The following is a 20,521-nucleotide window of genomic DNA, read 5'->3' as shown; positions in this document are numbered from 1 at the left end:
TATGATGTAATGAAATCTATTATCCCATTACTGTTCTCCAAACAAGCACACGCTATCCTCCCCGCCGACACAACATTGGATTAGGGAACATTGTTTATCTAGATCATTTCTATATTAAATATGTGAGCATGCATGTAAAAAAACACACGCAGTATCAACAAAAAGGAGTGTTGTTGTTGGATCAGGGAGCACTGTGAAGTTTAATAGCCATTAAGTCAACATAATAGAGGGGGGAGGAAGGTGAGGTGAAATCTAGATCACCTGGAGATATCGAGGCCACAGCGAGGAAAGCGGAGACAATACACAAGTAGCTCTTTGTTCGCTCCAAGTACAACCTGAACTACAGTATACTACTAAATGGAAAATAAATTAAATATTCTTTTAATAAATGATGAGTATCTATCCCTAATATTTGCTATCTTTGCTGAACTATAATTCACTTCATTGACTTTTAGAGAGCCCCAAAACTGAGAGAACATGATGTCTCACTGAACATGACGTTGTTTTCTGGGTTATACAGAGAGATGCATCATGTATCCTTATTGCCAATTACATGTTGGCCTTTCTCAAACCCTCCACTTGCCAGGCCACAACTTTAATACTGTTTCCTCTCCTTTCCTTTCCTTATCTTTCCTCTCTCCTTGGTGTCTTGTGTTGACATCTGCCGATCGGCTGGAGGCTCCAAAGCTCAACCTTCCTTTTACGCTCAAATCAACCAGTGTTGTGGCGAACACTGTAGAGAATGGGAACAATGAGAGGCCAATGTGAAGCAGCTGATCCTCTCTCTCTCTTTCGCTGAACCCCCCCCCTGTCCCCCCACCTTCCTTTTAATGAAAGGACCCATTGTCTCTGGCCTGGATTGTGCGACTCACACAGTACTTTTCCTTTGAGGTCTTAAAAACTTTTGCCTGCTTGGATATAAAGCGATTCGTTCCACTTGTGTATTTACAGTACTCACGCACACACTAACACTCTTTCAGACGAACGCGCACAAGCCGAGTCGCAACAAACGCGTAACGCGCGGCCACACGCATGTGCACAGCCACTCCAATCAAACCGGGCTGACACTCGAACATGCGTGATGTGCGAGTGTCCGACAGCTCCGGTGGGTTCAGAAATCTCAAATTCCAGGCCCTCTTAGTCTGCTGGCCACCCAGCAAAGCCCCACCTCTCCCTACCTCAGCTGCCCTGCTTCTCTTTTTACCGGTTGCCTAACACTCTCAGACCAGCTCCGATCACTGACCATCAGTCTCTTGCGTAGCTGGTGACCGATCAGCACCGAGGAACGTGTCCTTGATCTCGGCTTTCTCTCCGGATGGGACATGTAAACGTGGAGCATGTACCCGAGGTCGTCAGGTTTGGTGTTTTGAGGTCATCAGGTGGCAGAGGGGTTGCTAAACAAGCTGGACCGGACCAGGGGAACCTGTAGCCATGGCTGAATTTCAAGAGAGAGCCAGGGTGGCCGCCCTGCCGGCTCGTTCGTGCGCGAGCGTACCGGGGACTGGCCGGCTGCACAGACGGATGGCTTTGTGCAGGATGGAGGACTTCACCTTTGACAGCTTTGAGCTGCTTTACAGTGGAGCTGTCGACAAGATGAAAAGCCACAAAAGTAACCTCAATGTCAGTAAGTTTGTCAGCTTCAAAATCTGGAATTTCAACTACGTCGGACTGCAAACTTGAATAAGATGCTAAAACTTCTGTACATTAGCCAGCCCTGTTTGGCAACCACACTGTACGACACAGTGTACACAGGTGGTACAGTAGACTTCTGTTTTTCATTTGATCAACCTCAGACATGTACAAAATCAGATATTTAATATCTAACTAATTATTAATTATTGTAATATAAGGCAAGGTAAACTTATGTCAGCTCAAACCTCAGGATGTCAGTTATTTTTCGTCTCCATTTGCTCGATATGCTCTATCCTACTAGATTAATATTTGTCCACACATATATGATCAACCTCAGTGCGTTCAACCAAGTCAACCGAAGCAAGTTTTTAACCCAAATTCATATTTGTCCAACTAGAAATCTGCCACCGTGGTGAATCACGGTCACAGCAACGTCAGTCCCCCGCAGCTGAGCGGTAAAACCAGGACACTGAGGATGTTGTCTGGTGTCTAGACGGTTCAAGAAAACATGGATGTTAACGTGCAATGCTCAACTAATCGACACCCGTGACACAGAATGGAGGAAGTCTCTCATATGACACTCGGCCATGATGGTTGCTGCGTGCTCGTGGCACCTCAGGTGCACCAAGGCCCCACCACATTTCCCCATCCTTTTTTAATTTAGCTTTTGGTTCCAGTAAGGGACAAAGTTTTCCAAATATCTCGCTAAAACCATCCACTTGACTGTAATCAACTTCTACTTTTTGTAAGACAGTCGAGCACAGACTCCGTCAGTTGTTCCATTTTGTCTAGATTTCTTCAAACTAACTTGACTTCAACTCATGGCAATGTTCAAATGATATCTAAAAACTCAGATATTTTGTCTTAAATATACATCTTCACCATCTTCGTCTTCTGACTTTAACCTTATCTGATACTGAATGTGCTGTACTACACAAACCAAACCTCCTCCAATGGCAATTATCTACCCTCAACATCACATCTGCTGCATTCCAATCTTTATCAGCCGATAATAATATGTGTAACTCTTATCAAATGTACGTTTTTATTTTGGCATTTTTCTTCTCCGATATTACAGTTTCATGGAAAGCATTCAGCTCATCCTGAGTCTGTGTTGTTGATAAATGGCTGCGTTACTAGCCTTCATAATGGCCAAAGAGACCCCGTGATCGGGAAACCCAAGATGAAGATCTATATATAGATGTTGGCAATCCAATTTTAGAAGGCGAGCAGGCTTGCTGACAGTGTTATTAACATGCCATCTAAAGGAGAGGGCCTCTGTGTTGACAGGAAAACGATCGTACTCCATCGGTGTGTGTCTGACACACAAAGTACATTGTGTCACGCTCGTGCTGTGTGATGCATCAAACAGGAGTATGGACTGGGAAGGAATTGGTCAGTTTGGAAGGAAGGAAACTATGGAGAGGAAAGGGGAGGAGAAAGGATGAAGAAGATTTGTATACATAAAACTAATTGCACAAGGTGAAGGGAAGGAGTGACCTACAGTATGAGGGCAGGACATGGCGGGGGGGGGGAGAAGAGAGTATAAGTATAGTGCACCTAGTAGTCACTATTTAGAGCAGCACTAAAAATGCAGTCACTGTACTTCACTGTAAATCACAAAACATTTCAAATGAGTTTTTGTAGCGTGATTAATGTGCTTTGTGTCTGTCAACCAGAGACTGAAGTAACTGAACCTGCACCGATCAATATTTGGATATCAACAATGGACGACATGATGATTATGCAATGTGGAAGGGCTCGCTTGTACCGCCGGCCCCCATAGGGAATTATCCCCCGACTCTGTGAGCTTCAGCCTCACGAGAGTTTTACTGCGTCTTTTAGGATCATTGTTTCGCTTTCATGGCCCACAACTTTACTGTTTTTGCTTCAGTCTCGCCACTTTCAACCACCTCGTTCCCATCTGCCGAGGCAGCTGCTTTCAGCTGCGATAGACCCAGTGCCAAATAAAAAAAGGTAGCAGCCGGCTGTTGAATATAGTGGAGCGTTTAGCAGAATATTACTGACAGACTATATTCCTGTCACCCTTCACTTGCCACAATACGTTGTGTCTGCGTTCAGTGCAGAATAAACCACTGATCTAGTTCTGCCTACACTACCCACGGTGCATTGCTGCCGCTGTTAGTCATTTGTGTAAGAGGTTTACGGTTGACAGTGGAGAACCTGGCACAGGGCAACATAGCCAGTGCTAAGCTGCTTAGTAACCTTCGGCCGGCCTCTCGCTTACGCACCGGCTCTCTGTCTTGTTTACACACACACACGCACACACACCGTACCATAAACACATTCCTATGTTAGACAGGGAGACAGGCAAACGGAGCTGGCGCAGGGGAAATCCAGTGTATGTTTTCTCCACGAGAGCACACTGTGTTGTTTGCCGACGCTTGAGCTGCAGGAGGCGCTGCCACTGAATGTTTTATTAGCGCTAACGGGAAGAGATAAAGGATGAGTGAGTTATGAGATTAGGTGATGAGAAAGAGAAACTGGCAGCTACGTTGTTGATATATGAATCCCCTACTGTCTGTGTGATGAAATGATCTCAGGAGGGAGGGCAGGTGATATACATCTTCCTTTGCAGAGGCTGCGTGACCCGGCTTTCATCACGTTCCTCACTGTCAGTTTGGTCCCTTCAAAGAATGAGGGTACTACCGGTTCAGGTCCTGTTTCTTGTGTTGCAGGTATTGATCTGAAGTGTTCTGCGGCAGTGTTCTTGTGCTTCTTTTATCAGCACCATATGGTGTTGTCTCCCCGGCACAATTTCCTATAAATCCTCAGCATGGTGCCGTTTCCATTAGACCCTTTTCGCGGCAGACGAAAGCAGCGAAAGCGCGGTTGTAAATAATAACATTAGCGATGGCTCCATTCCATCCAGGTGAGCCGGTTCTATTTACACCTGTGCTTGTACTAGCCTGTCTGTTGTGAAAACAGATCTGTTAAAGTGGTACCACAGCAGAGTGATCGCAACGTTCTGTTTTGTAAGGAAGTCAAGAGGTCTGTGTTTTTCCGTATATGTGGATGTCAGTTTGTGTGTTTTGAGAAGGATGTGCTTTTGTGTTGCTCCTCATTCTTTGGGTCCATAAATGTATGCAGGTCTTCATTCATTTGTACCTCTTCATGTGCATTTTTTTTTTTGTATTGCTTCATCTCCTCCAATATTCATGTGTCCCTTTAGTCCGGGACAATAGTCTGAGAGGAAACACCGCTGATGTTGCACCCCGGGCTTAGAAAGCCCTGATACCTGAACCCACTTCATGCTGGGAGCTGATAGACAAGGAGTGTGGTGTGGGGGGGGGGGGGGGGGGGGGCGTGAAGGTGAAGGAGATGATGGAGTGGAGGATTTATTTTTTGTGTCTCAAGTTATGACTTCAAACTTGATTCCACTTAAAAGAACAGTTCATAATTGAATTATATTGTTTTATAGATCAGATTTTCTGTGGGTAGTGAATCTGACATGTTTTATGACATCTTCCACATAATGTTTGAATTATTGTGGATACATCTGAAAAATGCGCGATGCTGATCTCCAGTGTTTTGTGTTGTGTGTCTTCCAGAGGAGGAGCTACGGAAGCTGCGGGAAGAGACCAATGTGGACTCTCTGCGGCAGGAGCTTGACAGAGAGCGGAGCAAGAGGATAGACCTGGAGCAGAAGATGAACGAGGTGCTCAAGACCAGGTGAGACTAAAAAAAAAAAAAAGGACAGCGAGCGCATGACGTGGGCGTCGGGAGATGAGGACGGGGAAGTGATAGTGAGGGAACGATACAGGAAACGGTGACACTGCACTTAACATTAACATTTCAGCTCAGCAGAGTTTATCAGAGTTAAAGTTGTATGCCGTGTGCGTGAGTGCTTATAAATAGAGGCCTCAGCAGCTCGGTGGGTGGGGAAATCCATAAGGAGCTGTGTTTTTGAGGGAGATGGTGAGAGAGAAAAAAACAGAACAGAAACGAGTCATGCGCCTCTCCGTGTCGCCAAGTGCACACTGTGACACAGTAGCCCCGCTGGTGTCAGGGAAAGCCTGCGCATCTTGGCACCGAGTGAGCCACTCTTAAACCCAGGGTGTGTATGTACGCCTCGTGAGTGTGTGTGTGAGAGAGAGATCAGATGATGCTTCTGTGCCGGCCAATGGGGAAATTCCACTGGTGCTCTCCGGGTGATTATCGGCACAGAAAGAGGTAAACTAATGCACCCTGACCTGGGAGTATTCTCCAGGTAATCCTTTATCAGCAGTATCCAGTGGAGACAAGTAGGTGCTCTCTCGCTGTGGCTGGTATCCACGTGTTCTCGAGCAAGGCAGTAGAGCTTGGTGGCCAAAATGTAAACACTCTGGTTTCACCCCCCCCCCCCCCCCCCCCTCCCTCACACTGGAAATTGGTTTGAGTTGCGCAATGTCAGACTGGAGAGGAGAACGGAAAGTAATAAGTTGAAATTCTTTCTGATATCAGGCAAGCAAGTTACCTGTACATGCAAAAAAGGTGAAATTGGTGTCTACAGACAAGCATCGGTCAATAGACTTTATATTATTTCACACAAACTTACCAGTAAATGATTAGGAAATTATTAAACCATCTAATATGAAACATTACCAAATTATTTCTCGAAGCCCCAAGACCTAGGGACAAAGAATTGCTTCTTTTTTTTTTTATCAACAAAATATATATATATTTTTAATCAACATGGTATTTCTTTTTCGAGCAAGCGTTTATTGGCCATTAGCATGACATATGACTACCATTAAACTATTTAAGATGAAAGGGCAACGAGCTTGCCAAAGCCAATAACCTCTTGGAATGCTGTTTCATCATTTGATTGATTTTTTTTATTTTCTGCCTTTACGCCTATTTATTTATGGCAGCACAACTGATCATTCATCTTTTTTTTTTGCTCCATTTCATACACATGCGTAGACTTGGCTTGGTTCAGATCAAATAGAAGAGTAAAGCTAATGTGTGTTTTCTTAGTCTCAGAGTAGGCTTTTTTTTCTCACTCTTTGTTTTTATATGATCCCAGAATGTTCTGTTTGTATTGGCACCAGTGATTGCAAGGGCGTAGGTTTGGTCTCAGCATTGGTAGGGACACTACCAATTTACTACCAATTTAAGGACTGCTGACATGTTGTGCTATGATTGTGGAGAGTTTTAGGCTTACTGCTGCAAAAAGTGCTTTTTTTTCCAGGCGAACCTGAACAATTTCAATTTGAGCTGTGTTATATTCATTCAGCATTTACCAGTAACCTATACACTGATATGTACACATATTAACGAACTATCACAAGTGTTAGTGTTATAATTCCATTGAAATTATTCAAATAGACCTTGTAGTTAGTGAGATAAGCCCCTTTGAGTATGGGTATGACATTTTCGAGCAGAGGCCTCAAAATAGACTTAGGGGTTAAAAGACAAATCTCTTCACTATCTGTGCTCAGTGTGTGACTTTATGTGAAACGTTCCACTGCTGTGCAACATGAATAACATGTTTCAGCACGTTTCATCAGAATGTGTGTCCTATGTTTTCATGACAGTCGGAGCATGTGAATGCAAGCTCTACTGTTCATCAATAGAATGCTGTAACTCCGAGGTAATTATGGTTACCCAGCGATCAAAGAATAAAGACACTTTACGCACAATTTAGGTGTATTTTCTCTTTAACTCACGAGATGCAGGTAGCATGTTTTATACTTAATGTGAATATAATTCATACTTTGTTGGCATCTTATTCTGAAAACCGGATGTTCGTCTGAAGGAACCGGATGTTGTCTCACGTTCATATTTCCGCTAACTTTCAAAGTCCTTCGCTCGCTCCCGATCTGTGCCGTTTGAATGCGTTTACCGTTAATTTCAGCGTATAGGTGCACTAACGTGTAAGTGTCTGCTGAGTTGACCACGGAGATCTGAGTGTCTGCTGACTTTACCGCAGCGATGGCCAGTAGTCTCCATTCCTCCCCCGCTGCCAGCGAGCAACGGACTTTCAAAATAAAAAACGGCGTTAATGAATTAACTTACCCAGCACTAATAATAATACGAATGAGTTTGCAAATATATTGTGCAAAATATATTTTTCTAACAGGCAATTAAAATTAACACAACATTGGTGGGGACAATTGTGTCTTTCCCAAACTTTGGTCGTGACTAGTCCCTATGGACCATATGCAAACCTACGCCCTTGAGTGATTGTACCAGTGAGATTACATTAAAGCAGATTGAGACTGAAGTTGTTTCTCCTCAGTCTGTCTCTACCCCCCCATGTGTCTATCTAACTCCTCCCACAGCAGATGTATTCAATGCAACAACTCACCACATGTTAAAACATAAACTTCCTGAGACATGCACTTGACAACTCTGTCCCGTTCTCTCTCTCTCTCCACCAGGCTGGAGGACTCTCCACCACAGCCTCCCCGGAAACAGCAGTCGCCCTCAAACAATGGGACAGGTAAGTCCCTGGAGGAAGAGAAGGGAGCGTGAGAGAGAGAGGATGGGGTGAGTGGGAGTCCAGGAAATGATTTGGGAAGGAAGATGTTGACGTCTTCCAAGCGCGTAGGAGTAAATCAAGAGGGCTGCGTGTACGAGCAGGGGAGGCGGGGATGTAGGATGTGTGCGGTAGAGCGCTGTCGGAAGTGCTCAGGTTATTGCAGGACATATGTGGTGTGTGTGTGTGTGTACTCAGCAAACAGAAACACACACTTACTCTGTGCTTCCTGGTGTGCAGTTAGCGGTATCAAGAGCAAGCAAGCGACAACAAATTGCATTAATAAAAACCAATTCTACTGGGGACGTTAATTGATGTCATTACTGCAGATCTGCGACGTCTGTGCCATACGGATGTTTTGCGGCATGTGTTTTCTAAAATACGTCAGCGAGGGGAGAGGGGAGCTCATTAATGCAGCAGTAGTCAGATGGTGTTTCTGAAACGTGTGCGTTAGGGCGTGTGTTTTGTCTAACAGCTGTGATGATAACATTCGTAGTTTGAGTTCCAACGACACAGTGAGAGAGAGAGAGAGAGAGAGAGAGAGAGAGGCTAATTTTGGAAAATGGGTTATGATTGTAGTTCACATCATCTAGGGCAGACAGGCCTGTGCTCTAACTAGTGTCGGAGGTGTGTGTGAGTGTCGGTGTGTTGTCAGGATGGATTAAGAGTGTGTGTATGTGTGTGTGGACGAAAGGACAGAGCGAGAGTGAGTGTAATCTGTTAGGGAAGAAGAGAGGATGAACAGAGTCATTTGGGCTGATGGGACTGTGGTAACTGCTTTCATTTAGACACCCTTTTTTTTAAAACCGTGTGTATTTATTCTCTCAGTGACGCAGCTTCACATTCACCCACAGTCGATTAGTGTACACTTATCAGTCACACCAGAGCGGTTAAAAAGGGAAATGGAGTGCAACAATGTGTGCCTTTTTCGGTGCAGCAACTCAGGTTGTAGGAAATTGCTACAATTTTGGCGAACTTACCAAACCTGATCCGAGGTGCTGTCTCCAGCAGATAAACAGCAGAAGGAGGTCTGGAGCTCGCGCCTTCAGAAGTGGGTGTACGAGCGCTTCGGCGTTTACATCGAGGACTTCCGCTTCCAGCCGGAGGAAAGCACCGTGGAGGCCGAGGAACCGCTAAGTGCTAAAAGGTGGGCCGAGAACATGAAGTGTCTGTCCTCGGGTATTGATTCTGCATTGGTTCAAAGAGATGCTGGGGAGTCCTGAAGCTGTGCAGTCTTAGATTGGGTCACATTAATCAGGATTTTGTATTGTATCAGACACTGGTGTATGTACCTTTTTGATATGTGCTGCCAACGCACTGCTCTGTGAACTGTTCACTTGCATTGTGTTGGTTGCTAGATGAGATGTTTTCAAATCAGGCTTTAGAGGACGAAGGAAGTTGGAAGCACTTTTCAAATTCACTCGTCTTTCTCTCCTGCTTTATAAAGGCAGGTGAGTCATGCTGAGGAAGGCCAACGTGTTCTCTCTATGTGTAGCACACAAAGCAGCTTCTTTTCTTCTTTTGTGTACGTATATGTTTGGAGCGTCTGCGTGTTCTGACCTCCACTGTTTGTGTTTTCCTTCCAGGTTAACAGAAAACATGAGGCGACTCAGTGAGTACTCGAAATGCACACGAACAAATGCAAAACCGTGATAGAAGCGCAGTAAGAATACTGATTTATGAATACTTTGTTCACTCTGAAGTAGCCACGCAAGTTCAAGTAACTGGCTTTTAATTGTCCATTACACACTCTCAACAACTGTTTTTAAAGTAAGAAATGTCCCTCATCTAGAAAATACAATTTCTCTCTGTACACTTTAAAGATACTTTCCAGTGCCTTGACATGAGTATTGATAGGCACTTTGTATTTGTCCTCAACCACACTGAATACATCCCTCTCCTCTTATTTATTTTAGAGCGAGGAGCCAGACCTGTCACCAACTTCTTAAGGAACCTCTCCGCCTTATCTAATTGGCACTCTGTCTACACCTCAGCTATTGCCTTCATTGTGAGTGTGCGCCTCTCTTATTCATAACTGCCACCACCTTACTCTTTGTACTGTGTTGAGCAAGCGTTATTAACAGACAAAAACAATGTGAGATCTATATATTGACTGATGACCCCATTTGGTCGTACATGACAGCGCATTGAAATGAATGGTTAAGTAATTGCTGCGCCACAAGGATAGATTATAGTGGTTCTGCCAAGGAGCCCAGAGGTCTAATCAGATCTTCATTAATGTCCACAGTCGGCGTTACGCCGAATCATTTTCCACCCAAAGATAGTGGCCATACATGCCGGGGCCACCTCAGTGTCTCGACGATCCCGTCTCTAGTGTTGACGGGTGGCTTTAATCGCGTCGCCCTCCAGCATTATATTGGCCGCAATGAAATGCTTCATGGCGGTGTCTTAAATCATCTTTAAAGGGAATCTTTATGTTCATCTTTTCTCTAAAGCCACACCCAGAGGTCCTATAAGGCGTAGTAATTGTTGGTGGCCATATTCTGACCTTTCTCCCCTGCAGATCTACATGAATGCTGCTTGGCATGGCTGGGCCATTCCCATGTTACTCTTCCTGGCTATCCTGCGCTTGTCCTTAAATTACCTCATCGCCAGGTAAAACCATTTTCTCTCTGGCAGTAAGGCAGATATACCAGTCAGTTTGTTACTATATATGGTCCCCATTACTGCTGTCATGGCTAGCTTGAAGATGTTTTCAGCTTTGAGAAGGTTTACTGTGAGCTTTGTGAAATACAACCCTGTCAAACGTACCTACTGAGGCCACAGCTGTGCTATTGGTGAACAGATGCACACTGCTGACCCCGTGTGAGCCCGAATCTCCTGCAGCTACTGCATCGTGATGATAATGGGCAGATTTTTTAAACATGTCTGAATATATGATGATTATTATTCTTGTTAGAGGAGACGAATACATCGTAGCAAACGAGGTTAACTCCTGTTTGTGCAGCCCAAAGTAAATTTAAGTTCTATAAACATCAACAAATTCATTTTAAGTGGGGCATTTTGGTGATCACTAGGAAATGAGGGCACATTAGTAGTAGTCAGACATCTGCCCGGACTTCCAAACTGGGACACCTGGTCGCCTTAAAAGTGATGCAGTTTATAAAGATGTAGAGGTTTAAGAGTAGTTCAATGGCCCACATTTATAAAAACGAAACGCTTAATAAAATTGCACATTATTCACGTCTTCTTCCATTATCATCCAGAGGTTGGAGGATCCAGTGGAGCATTGTGCCTGAGGTCTCTGAACCCATGGTAAGTCGACTTCTCACTTCCTGTTTAACTGCTTCCTGTTTGAGTGTCGGGAGGAGAACATGCGCTTCAGTGGAGGTGAATGCGTAGTCGTGTTGTAACTGTCCTCTTTCTTCTAAGCAGGAGCCTCCGAAGGAAGACTTGACTGTATCTGAGAAGTTCCAGCTCGTACTTGACGTTGCACAAAAAGCACAGGTACAAACACAACTCTGGTTACTTCTCAAATCAGTTGACGTAGTCGGTGAACGGCACCGGTTAATTCAGTGCTTAAACTCTCCTTGCAGAACCTGTTTGGAAAAATGGCCGATGTTTTGGAGAAGATAAAGAAGTAAGTTTAAAAAGGATGATGTATTTTCCTAAATGCTGAGGTAAAAGTCAAATGGTTATACTTCAATAAACTTTTGTCTCTTCTTTCTTGTCTGTGTGTGTCAGCTTGTTCATGTGGGTGCAGCCGGAGAGCACCCGGAAACTTTACATCTGCCTGTGGGTGGCTTTCATCACCTCCTGCGTCCTGCCATACAAGCTAATGGGATTCATGATGGGTGAGCTCCTTAACCCCCCCTCACATACTGTACATACTGCATTGGCTCTTGGACGAAGGCACACAAACAAATGCGTTCATGCAGCACTTTATAACTGTTCTCCGTCTCTCTGCAGCTGCAGGCTATTGGCATGTCTGTCTGACAATATTAGTTCCTATTTCTCGTAAACAAAAGTGTTTCCAAAGTGCTCTGGGCTCATATATCATTAGAGGATGCTTAGAGTCAAAATAATTGTTGAAACAATGGTACTGTTTATTCATCCCGCCGAGTACAGTTGTCACTTTTCATGTGAAATGCATGTATTTAGGGTGTAGAACAATAATGTTCCGTGACTAAATTTGGCTGGTAGTCACTTAACACATTTGAGAGTGAACTTATCTCAACATCTTTTAGATGGATTGTGACGAAAGGTTTTTACAGACATGCTTGTTGCTCAGAGAGCGAATCATACAACCGTCTTGACGTACAGTTAGCGGTATCTTTCCCGTCTCTGCCACAGAGTCGGTCTGCAGGAATTTAATCAACAAAAGCTTTAAAGATATTGAAATATCCTCCACATTTCAAAATATTTCAGTGTGGAGGATACTAAAAGAAAATGTTGTGAAAGAATTGAATGATGGTGAAGGATGCTGAACTCTGTCTGCACCATGAGAGGCACTGAGATAAATGACAAAAGGCTTTGAACTGAAAAATGGAGGGCCTTAAAAAAAGGTTATTTGCGGGACCAGCTAAGAAGGGAGTGCCAATTTTTCATGATAGCCTCTTCCTATATTTCATCCTCTTTTCTCCCTCCTCTCCAGGCCTGTACGCCGGCATCAAGTTCTTCATCATAGACTTCCTGTTCAAGAGCTGTCCCAAGCTGCGGGACAAGTACGACACACCCTTCATCGTGTGGAACAGCCTTCCCACGGACCCTCAGCTCAAAGAGAGGACCAACGCCACTATGTCGCGGCGGGTAAGGGGGCAGAAACGCGTCCGCATCCACATCTGTGTCAGCTCCTACATTGCCTCCTCTCGCGGGTTCTCGTTTTTCGGAAACTTAAGTTACTTGTACAGAAACGCACACACAATCCATTCCATCCAACACAGCTTGGTCTGAATCCTGTCTCAGACAAAATATGATCAGAATGTGTGTATTCAGGTTATTGCCATATAAGTAGCCGACGAGCTAATGTAGCATGGAAGCTAATCGCGACGTGTTAAAAGTGGCCAAAGAAAGAGTTGGCAAAGAGAACAAAAGACATCAATGAAGTATCCAAATACCATCACTCCTGTCAATAACACATTTCCACTCAGCCCCTGGCGTGCATGCGTCTCTCTCATACGTAGGATGGAGTGTGTGAGCATGTGTTGGCGCCTTCTGCTGTGGCATCAGTCACAGGTGTGCTCTGTCGTTTCTCTCTCAGCTCTCTGGCACTGAGAAGGTAGGGACTCTGGTGTGTCTCCCTTTGGCTCCTCTGCTGCGCACGGGTGTGACGCAAGCCCACCTATAAGCGTGTCTGTGTTTGTGTGTGTGTGTGGCCAAGATGTGTGACACACACACAGTGTTTGTGGACGGAATGGATCAAAAAGTCACGATAACTCATAGTCTGTTGTCATATTTTTTTTTTTTTAATCGTTATATATTTTTTTAACATTACATTGAATTATGTCATCCATTTGCAAGTTATTAAATAAAATTTTTGATCCATTGACATAGATGCTGTGAGGAGTAGTAGCAGTGTGTTTACTGAATAGTTTAAATGCACATAGAGTAGCCCCCTTTCATATTAGCGCAGTAAATCCTTCCCTTTCTCCATTACACGTGGTGATTGATCCTGAAATGCATTGTTGTTAGTTTTTTTTTTTTTTTAGTTGTCAGTTGATCAACACTTCCTGTAACTGAAACACTCGGTTAAAAGGATCCCTCTGAACTAAACACGTACACATTTAGTCTGATTATATTGCTGTGTGCGCTGAGTGAATGGTGGCCTCACTCTCTGCTTTGCACGCCACACCTGAGCCTGTGCACATGCATAGAAAGCACATAATGCAGTACTGAAAGTTGAGCTGTGAACATAGCTCCCGTAGCTCTGGGAACATGTATTGTGTGGAGAGAGTGGATTTTAAATATTTATCCCTGTCCTTTCTCCTTTCCCTCACCTCATTATCACTTTCATTCATCCCCCTCCTATCCGTCTTCCTCCCCCTCCCACGTGCCCCTTTTCGTCTCCTTCATGACGTTTTTTTTTCTCTTTTTGCTTCCGTCGGTTCGCCATCCTGTCTGTTTCCTCCTCCTCCTCCTCCATCACCTCCATCTCTCTCCAGGTTCAGCCGGTGGTTTCTAGGAGCAGCCTCGCCACCATCCCCTGTGGGGTGAGCAGGGAGGAGGAGCCCGGGCGCTCCCACAGCACCAAGAAGGGAGCGTTCCATGAGATCTTCAACCTGCTGGAGTCAGAGCGCCCTCTGGCGGGTGAGGGGACTTACTGCAGCATGAGATAAACCCCATCATGTGCCTGTATTCATTTGAGCTTAACAAATCTCCACAAGTCTGAAGAATAAGCGAACATCTTTACCATATTCTTTTCTCATGATGATTGCAAACCAGCCGGCTCACTGTTCTCTGCCCTGTGTGTTTTCAGTGTGTGAGAACGGCTGGAGGTGTTGCCTGATAAACCGAGACAGGAAGATGCCCACAGACTACATCAGGAACGGAGTGCTCTACGTCACAGAGAAGTAAGTGCTCATATTTTTATCATTAAATGTCTTGACTGCATGAGGCGGAGATTGAAGAAAATGTCAATTGTTTCATGGATAGTCTTTAATTAAAAAAATTGCAATTTTCTGTAGCCTCGGGGCTTAAAGTGTTCTGAAGTAGTTTATCATGTCATGTTTAAGACTGAGAACATGACCACAAATACTGAAATACAGACTAAAATATCATGTTTAGCAGAAGTCAATTTGAACTTTTGTATTTGATAAAGTGGGGAAAAGTAGAATAAACCCTTAAAAATGGTTACTCCTTAAGGTGAAGCAGAGAGGAGGCGCAGGTAACCGCTTAGTCCAGTGTGTTTGTGGTACTAAGTAATGTAGAGGGTTCGTAACAGAGCCACAACAAATCTCCCTCTCTGCGTCAGTCGGTCCGCGGGGATCAAGTAGGACAGCCCTCCTCCTGAGAATACCTCTGAACTTTAAACGTCTCCACCTCTTCGGATATGGAACTCCATTCAGGAAGTCCATTCAGTTTGTCGTCCGTCTGGCTTTTCCTCCCGACCCCTTTAAGCGGGCTTCTTTCTCTCTCTCTCTTTCAGTTATCTCTGCTTTGAGAGCTCCAGCTCCAGATCCAGCTCGTCCAAGAAGAATAAAGTTATCAAGCTGGTGGACATCACTGATATACAAAAGGTAGATATAAATACTGTACATGATGTAGGAATTGGGATTTTATTTTCCCTTGTATAATTATGCGCTATTAAAAATAGTAATAATAACCCTCTTTTGTTTTTCCTCACTAGTACAAAGTGCTGTCAGTCCTACCAGGAAGTGGGATGGGCATCTCTATAGCCACTCCTTCCACTCAGAAGGTACAGTATGGAGAGACATTTGTTCCTGTTTACATTCACATGGTGGTTTTGGGTTTTCCCAAACCTGCATGTTCCCTTCAAGACATCATTGTCAGCACATACCTCATTTCACCTCTCCTGCTGGCTCAATACAATCTAAATGTACAATCATCAGCCATGTAAATAAAGAGAACTACTAACTGACAGCTGGAAGAATACGCAAAAAATTCAACCAACTATGCGAGCCGCTCAAAAGAACACATCTTAAAATCCTTGCCTGTGGCGTCGGCCCGAGGGCAGACTGACTATCTACTGCCACTCGAGGAACAGGTGGTATTATGAGACCGTATGCTGGCTGGCAGTAGACCTCTCTGCAGCACAATGCATACCAAGTGTATTTGGCGTTTAGATGAATCCCTTCTTTGTGTCATAATTCATTTATTACTCATTCATCCAGACGATATTCTTCACTGTCGAAGCCCTTTTTGCTTTGTGATTTGGACTCTTGCTGTATTCCATAACGTCTTGCAACGTAGATATTAATTCCCAAGCGTTTCTGTTCCCTCCAGCCTTTGGTGTTTGGCGCCATGATCCACAGAGACGAGGCTTTCGAGGCCATCTTCACCCAGTACATGAAGATCATGACCACCACCAAACCACCGGCCAGCGCCGAGCTCTAGACGGCCTGTATCCCGGGCGACAGACCTCCATACTGGGGCTAAAGTCCGGGGCAGAGAGCCTCCTCAGATTCAACTGGACTGGAAGATACTTAGAAGAAGAAAACCCACCACACTCCTCTGCTCCGTGTGAGCCTCATCCTCCTCTTGTGATGGGCGTCAGCTTCCTCGTCGGAGGGGACATCTGGGTGTGTCGGCTGCATGTAGTTGGGGTTTAGTGACATCCCACACTGTTTTTATGGGTGTTGGATAATTCACAAAATCCGCTAACTGTTCCTGAGGAGGAGGAGGAGGAGGAGGGACGATCGGTGTGGTTTTTATCAAATCAGCAGAAGGCTGGCGAGGGGGGGCTGGTTCTCCTCTCCCACCTGACTGGCTAGCTGGTTTCCTGACTTACTTGTTTCTGTGTTTGCATGTGTGAGTGTGTGTGTGTGGGCAGAAGTGATGGTCTTAAAAGTGCGTCATGTGGCTCTACTTTTCTCTGCGTCGGCGAGTCGGCGGAGGGATTTCTACTGTGGCCGGATGATGTCGAGAAGTGCTCGACTTGGCTGTCAAATGAATATCATAAAACAAGTAGGAGATAAACAGGAGGTTCTTTTAACTGCCAGACAAACTAGTATGTGAAGTTATAAATCACTGCAAAAACATTTCGACATTTAACTGGCTGATCGGTGCCTCGTGTCGTAGCCCGACAACGTTTTATGAGTGTACATGTGTGAGTGGTTAGTTTTCTTTTTTTTAAATAAATATGTATTAGCTGTGAAAACGTCAGCTCACCATTTGACTGACACAGAGCCTTTCTGTTAGTTTACATTGCTGCTGTCCGATTTATTTCTTGCTAGACGCATTTCAGCAGCAACGGTATGTTTTTAGTCTTCTTTGTCGACCCAACAGAAAGTGTACGCTGAGTTCAGCTTCGGTGTTTGTAAGTGAGCGTATGTGAAAAGTGTGGTTATTTTTTTTCGTTGTTTTTTCTTTTCAAAAATGCCTTTCTTTTTTGAAAAAATGTCTCTTTTTAACAAACGGCCTTTGGGACAAGTAACTGGTGGTCCGGGAGCTGCTGATAGCGTCCAAGACGAGAGCACAACCGCTGTTAAGACGGTTCAAACACTGACTGCCATTTAGAGCTACGACCCAGCGGAGAACACGGCCTCCCCATGTCCACGCTTCTCTTTCCAAGGCACAATCTGTACAGATATACACATATATATATATATATATATATATAGAGAGAGAGAGAGAGGTTTTCTATTCCTCCACCAATGGTATTCTCCCTGCACTTTAGTAGAGCGGTAACTGGAATTCCTGACATTTAAGTTGCGGTGAATACTTTAAAAAAAATATTCACTACTTGAGCTGGAATCCGTGGTCAGTGTTGAGCAAATAGTCTCAAAGCTCCCACTTCTGTCCCCGTGGTGTTTCTCTCTGGGCTCAGAGCCCCTCGTATTAATAACGCATTGATGTCTTTCTTCAACCTGGCCATGACAGAAGAAGGTACAAACACCCCGACCACAGAAATATCTGTTAAACATGCCTCTTTCTGATTGGCTGATCCGACTCATGAGCAGTGATATAAATTCTAGAGCTATTTGTTTAAACTGGAAAACCAGGACTATGAGCTCTGAAGGCTTGCCGAATTACTTCTTTTTTTTTTTTTTTGGCTTATTTTTTCTACTTCTCTGTAATGCCACAGTGAGTAGAGGTTTGTCATCCGGGTGCTCTTCCGCTTGTTACGTGAGCGCTTGTAAACAGTACTATATGAACTATATGGATACCAGTCTAGACTGAACAGAATATTTCAATGTCACTTTATTTTAAAGACGCCGTTGGCGAGAATAAAGCCGGTCTTTACTCGTGCAGAATGGCGCGATATGTAGAAATATATGATGCCAAAACGACATCAGACACGTCGCCGTGTTGTTTTTCGGGGAGAGGGATGGAGACGGGATGAGGGACTGGAGGTCATGTCTCTTCAGATCTTAGTACGAGAGAGCGGTAGCTGTTCCACACTCCCAACTCCTGTGTACCCGAACGCCCAGCAGCACAAGCTTTAGTTTCTAGTGTGTACATCTTACGAAACACTGTTGAAAGGGAGACCTTGACATTTATATTTACTTTTATTCCGGGTCATTTTTACTCACTGGACACGTCTTTATATTTAACTATCCTAGAATCGCACTGGTGTCATTGTTCCTCTAAAAAAATCTAGATTGTTTTCTGCACTCCAGACTTCAGATGTCAAGGTTTCCCTGGAAGTCTAAACAAGTTGTCCTCTCATCATGACCAGTTAGAATCGACTGAGCTGGATATGAAGTTGCCAGAGAGGCAACGGACCAGTTCAAAGAACCACTGTTGTTACTTGTAGTTCAAACTAATATAATCTTTCTTTGACATCCATTTGTATGATTTGGCTTGTCATTAATCGGCTGCCTTCCCAGACATGGATTTTCTATTTTTGTTTAGGAATAAATTGGATCCATGAACGGGGGAAAACCTGTGTGATATTAGAGCAGGTGACTTCAGTAATTAACGCTGTCTCACTGTGTGATTTGACGGCTCCTTGTCGTCCTTAAAGCTTTTACCTGAAGCCTTTTCTAATCTGTTTCGTCTGAAAACCAGTTCCCTGTGGGGGGGGGGTCTTGGAGACCCCAACAAGGCTGCACTCGGATGGAGCACAGAATGTATCACGTTCTAAATGTCTCAAATATATATATTTTCTTTTTGCCAAAATCTTTCATTTTCTGTCTGCCATATTCTGCCTATACGCTCATGTTTACAGAAGGTTGTAAAAATTGTTTCTCTTAAACCCAGTTTGAATTCCTTTTGACTCCGGAGTTATGAAGACTGGACTGCTGTTCTTGAATTACTGTCTCCGCTCTCATTGGCTCTGCACCACTGTCACATGACTATTTCTGCTCACCTGTGACCAATAGGAAACGTTGCAGCATGTAAATGGTCATGTCCAACGCCTCAGTGCTGAGGGCAGAGATGGTCGTGCTGGACTGTAATGACAACATCTGTGTGTTTGACTTTTGTGAGAGAACGGCAGGAAAAAGAGTGTGTTTCAAAGTTTATTTTTTTTTTAAATGAAAATAAAAATTTTGCACATTTGGAGAAAAGCGTCCGGGAAATGTCAAAGGAATAGTGCGACATTTTGGGAAACTGGATGAGAAGATTGATGCCACTCTCCTTGTCTGTATGCTTAATAGGAAGCTAATGCCAGCAGCCCGTTAGCTTAGCTTAGCTTAGCCTCTGGACAGAGCCGAGCTAGCTGTTTCCAGTCTTCATGCTGCTAGCTGTAGCTACATATTTACCACAGAGTTGTAAATTAAATAACTTTGATTTCGAGTCTACTTTTGTGGTTCAATTAAAGAATTTGTAGTCAATCTGTAGTTCGTCCACTTTTTTAAGCTAAGCTAATCAAGGGATTGCATCATCGTTTAAATGCACTCAAACACATCAACGGTCTCGCTGCAGCACTTGCTGTGAGAAGTTGAAACCCTCCTGATTATACATTTAAACGATTACTTTAGGAGCACAGAAAATATTCATACATAACTAACTTTTAAGCTGTAATCACAAGAAACGCACATTCCTACACACGGTTGTAACATAAAAAGGTCTATTTGTTAAAGGCCACACAAAACAGACATGAATAAAGAGTAATATTAGATTGTTAAGATCATGTCTCTGTGAACTTCACACTATACGAGGAAGCTAACAAACGCATTTCCCAAAAATGTCTCCATATTCCTTTAATGTTATGAGCTGCACATAATGACTGCCATACTGTGCACCTCGCTTCTGGCAAACAACACACCACACTTAGTGTCCAACTGTTGTCAAAAAACAATGGTGTTATCCCCCCCCCCCCCCCCCCCCCCCCCCCGCGTCCAAGCTGGTGTCCTCTCTGTTGTATTAAATAATGTAGTTCCTCTTAACTGTGTTACTGTTAATGAAGGCTTTTCCAAAAAGCATTTAAGCGCACAGCGATCTGTACCAGAGACTAAGTGAACTAGTCTCCAGGCTGCAAACAGCCCGACGTTATGACCTGAAGAGAATTTAAAAGGTATAAACTCAATAAATGTTAAGAATCTGAAGCAGTCGGCATCATTACACTTGGTACGGTCAGTGAATTGCGCATTTAAGTGTTACTGCTGTCATTACGACTAATTAATTTGTCATCTGTGACAATCGACTTCCTCATTTATTTCTCTTATTATTTTTGTCAAAGAGGAATTTGTATACAAATGATTGAAATGTACAGTGAAGAAAACAAAAACCACAGAGTTTTTAAAAGACATGTCTATTGTAAAGGATAATGTGATGTACATTTTTTTAATTTAAGTAAATGAATTTAAGGTATTTTTGCTC

The 20,521-nt window shown here is 43.9% G+C and overlaps 1 protein-coding gene across 9 annotated transcripts in view; it reads left to right on the top strand.

Moving 5' to 3' along the window:
• Positions 1–20,457, top strand: part of gramd4a (GRAM domain containing 4a) — a 42,712-nt gene extending 22,255 nt beyond the window's left edge. For 2 of the 9 annotated variants that reach the window (XM_079184008.1, XM_079184002.1), the window contains exons 4-20: positions 5,205–5,325; positions 8,019–8,080; positions 9,125–9,263; positions 9,703–9,728; positions 10,033–10,124; positions 10,641–10,732; positions 11,344–11,392; positions 11,510–11,584; positions 11,674–11,717; positions 11,822–11,931; positions 12,732–12,886; positions 13,338–13,355; positions 14,239–14,383; positions 14,553–14,646; positions 15,222–15,312; positions 15,423–15,491; positions 16,040–20,457. In XM_079184008.1, the coding sequence (XP_079040134.1) occupies positions 5,205–5,325; positions 8,019–8,080; positions 9,125–9,263; positions 9,703–9,728; positions 10,033–10,124; positions 10,641–10,732; positions 11,344–11,392; positions 11,510–11,584; positions 11,674–11,717; positions 11,822–11,931; positions 12,732–12,886; positions 13,338–13,355; positions 14,239–14,383; positions 14,553–14,646; positions 15,222–15,312; positions 15,423–15,491; positions 16,040–16,150 (1,493 nt within the window). In that variant the 3' untranslated portion in view covers positions 16,151–20,457. Of the gene's footprint in view, positions 1–1,356; positions 1,625–5,204; positions 5,326–8,018; positions 8,081–9,124; positions 9,264–9,702; positions 9,729–10,032; positions 10,125–10,640; positions 10,733–11,343; positions 11,393–11,509; positions 11,585–11,673; positions 11,718–11,821; positions 11,932–12,731; positions 12,887–13,337; positions 13,356–14,238; positions 14,384–14,552; positions 14,647–15,221; positions 15,313–15,422; positions 15,492–16,039 lie in introns of those variants that run through there. The other 7 variants (XM_079184010.1, XM_079184005.1, XM_079184004.1 and 4 more) reach the window with 7 other exon arrangements.
• Positions 20,458–20,521: the final 64 nt, after the last annotated feature.

This window comes from Pholis gunnellus (assembly GCF_910591455.1).
Source record: "Pholis gunnellus genome assembly, chromosome: 22".
Classification (NCBI taxonomy): domain Eukaryota; kingdom Metazoa; phylum Chordata; class Actinopteri; order Perciformes; family Pholidae; genus Pholis; species Pholis gunnellus.
The sequence above is the reverse complement of the archived record's forward strand: the minus strand, read 5'-3'. Positions and strand labels throughout refer to the sequence as shown.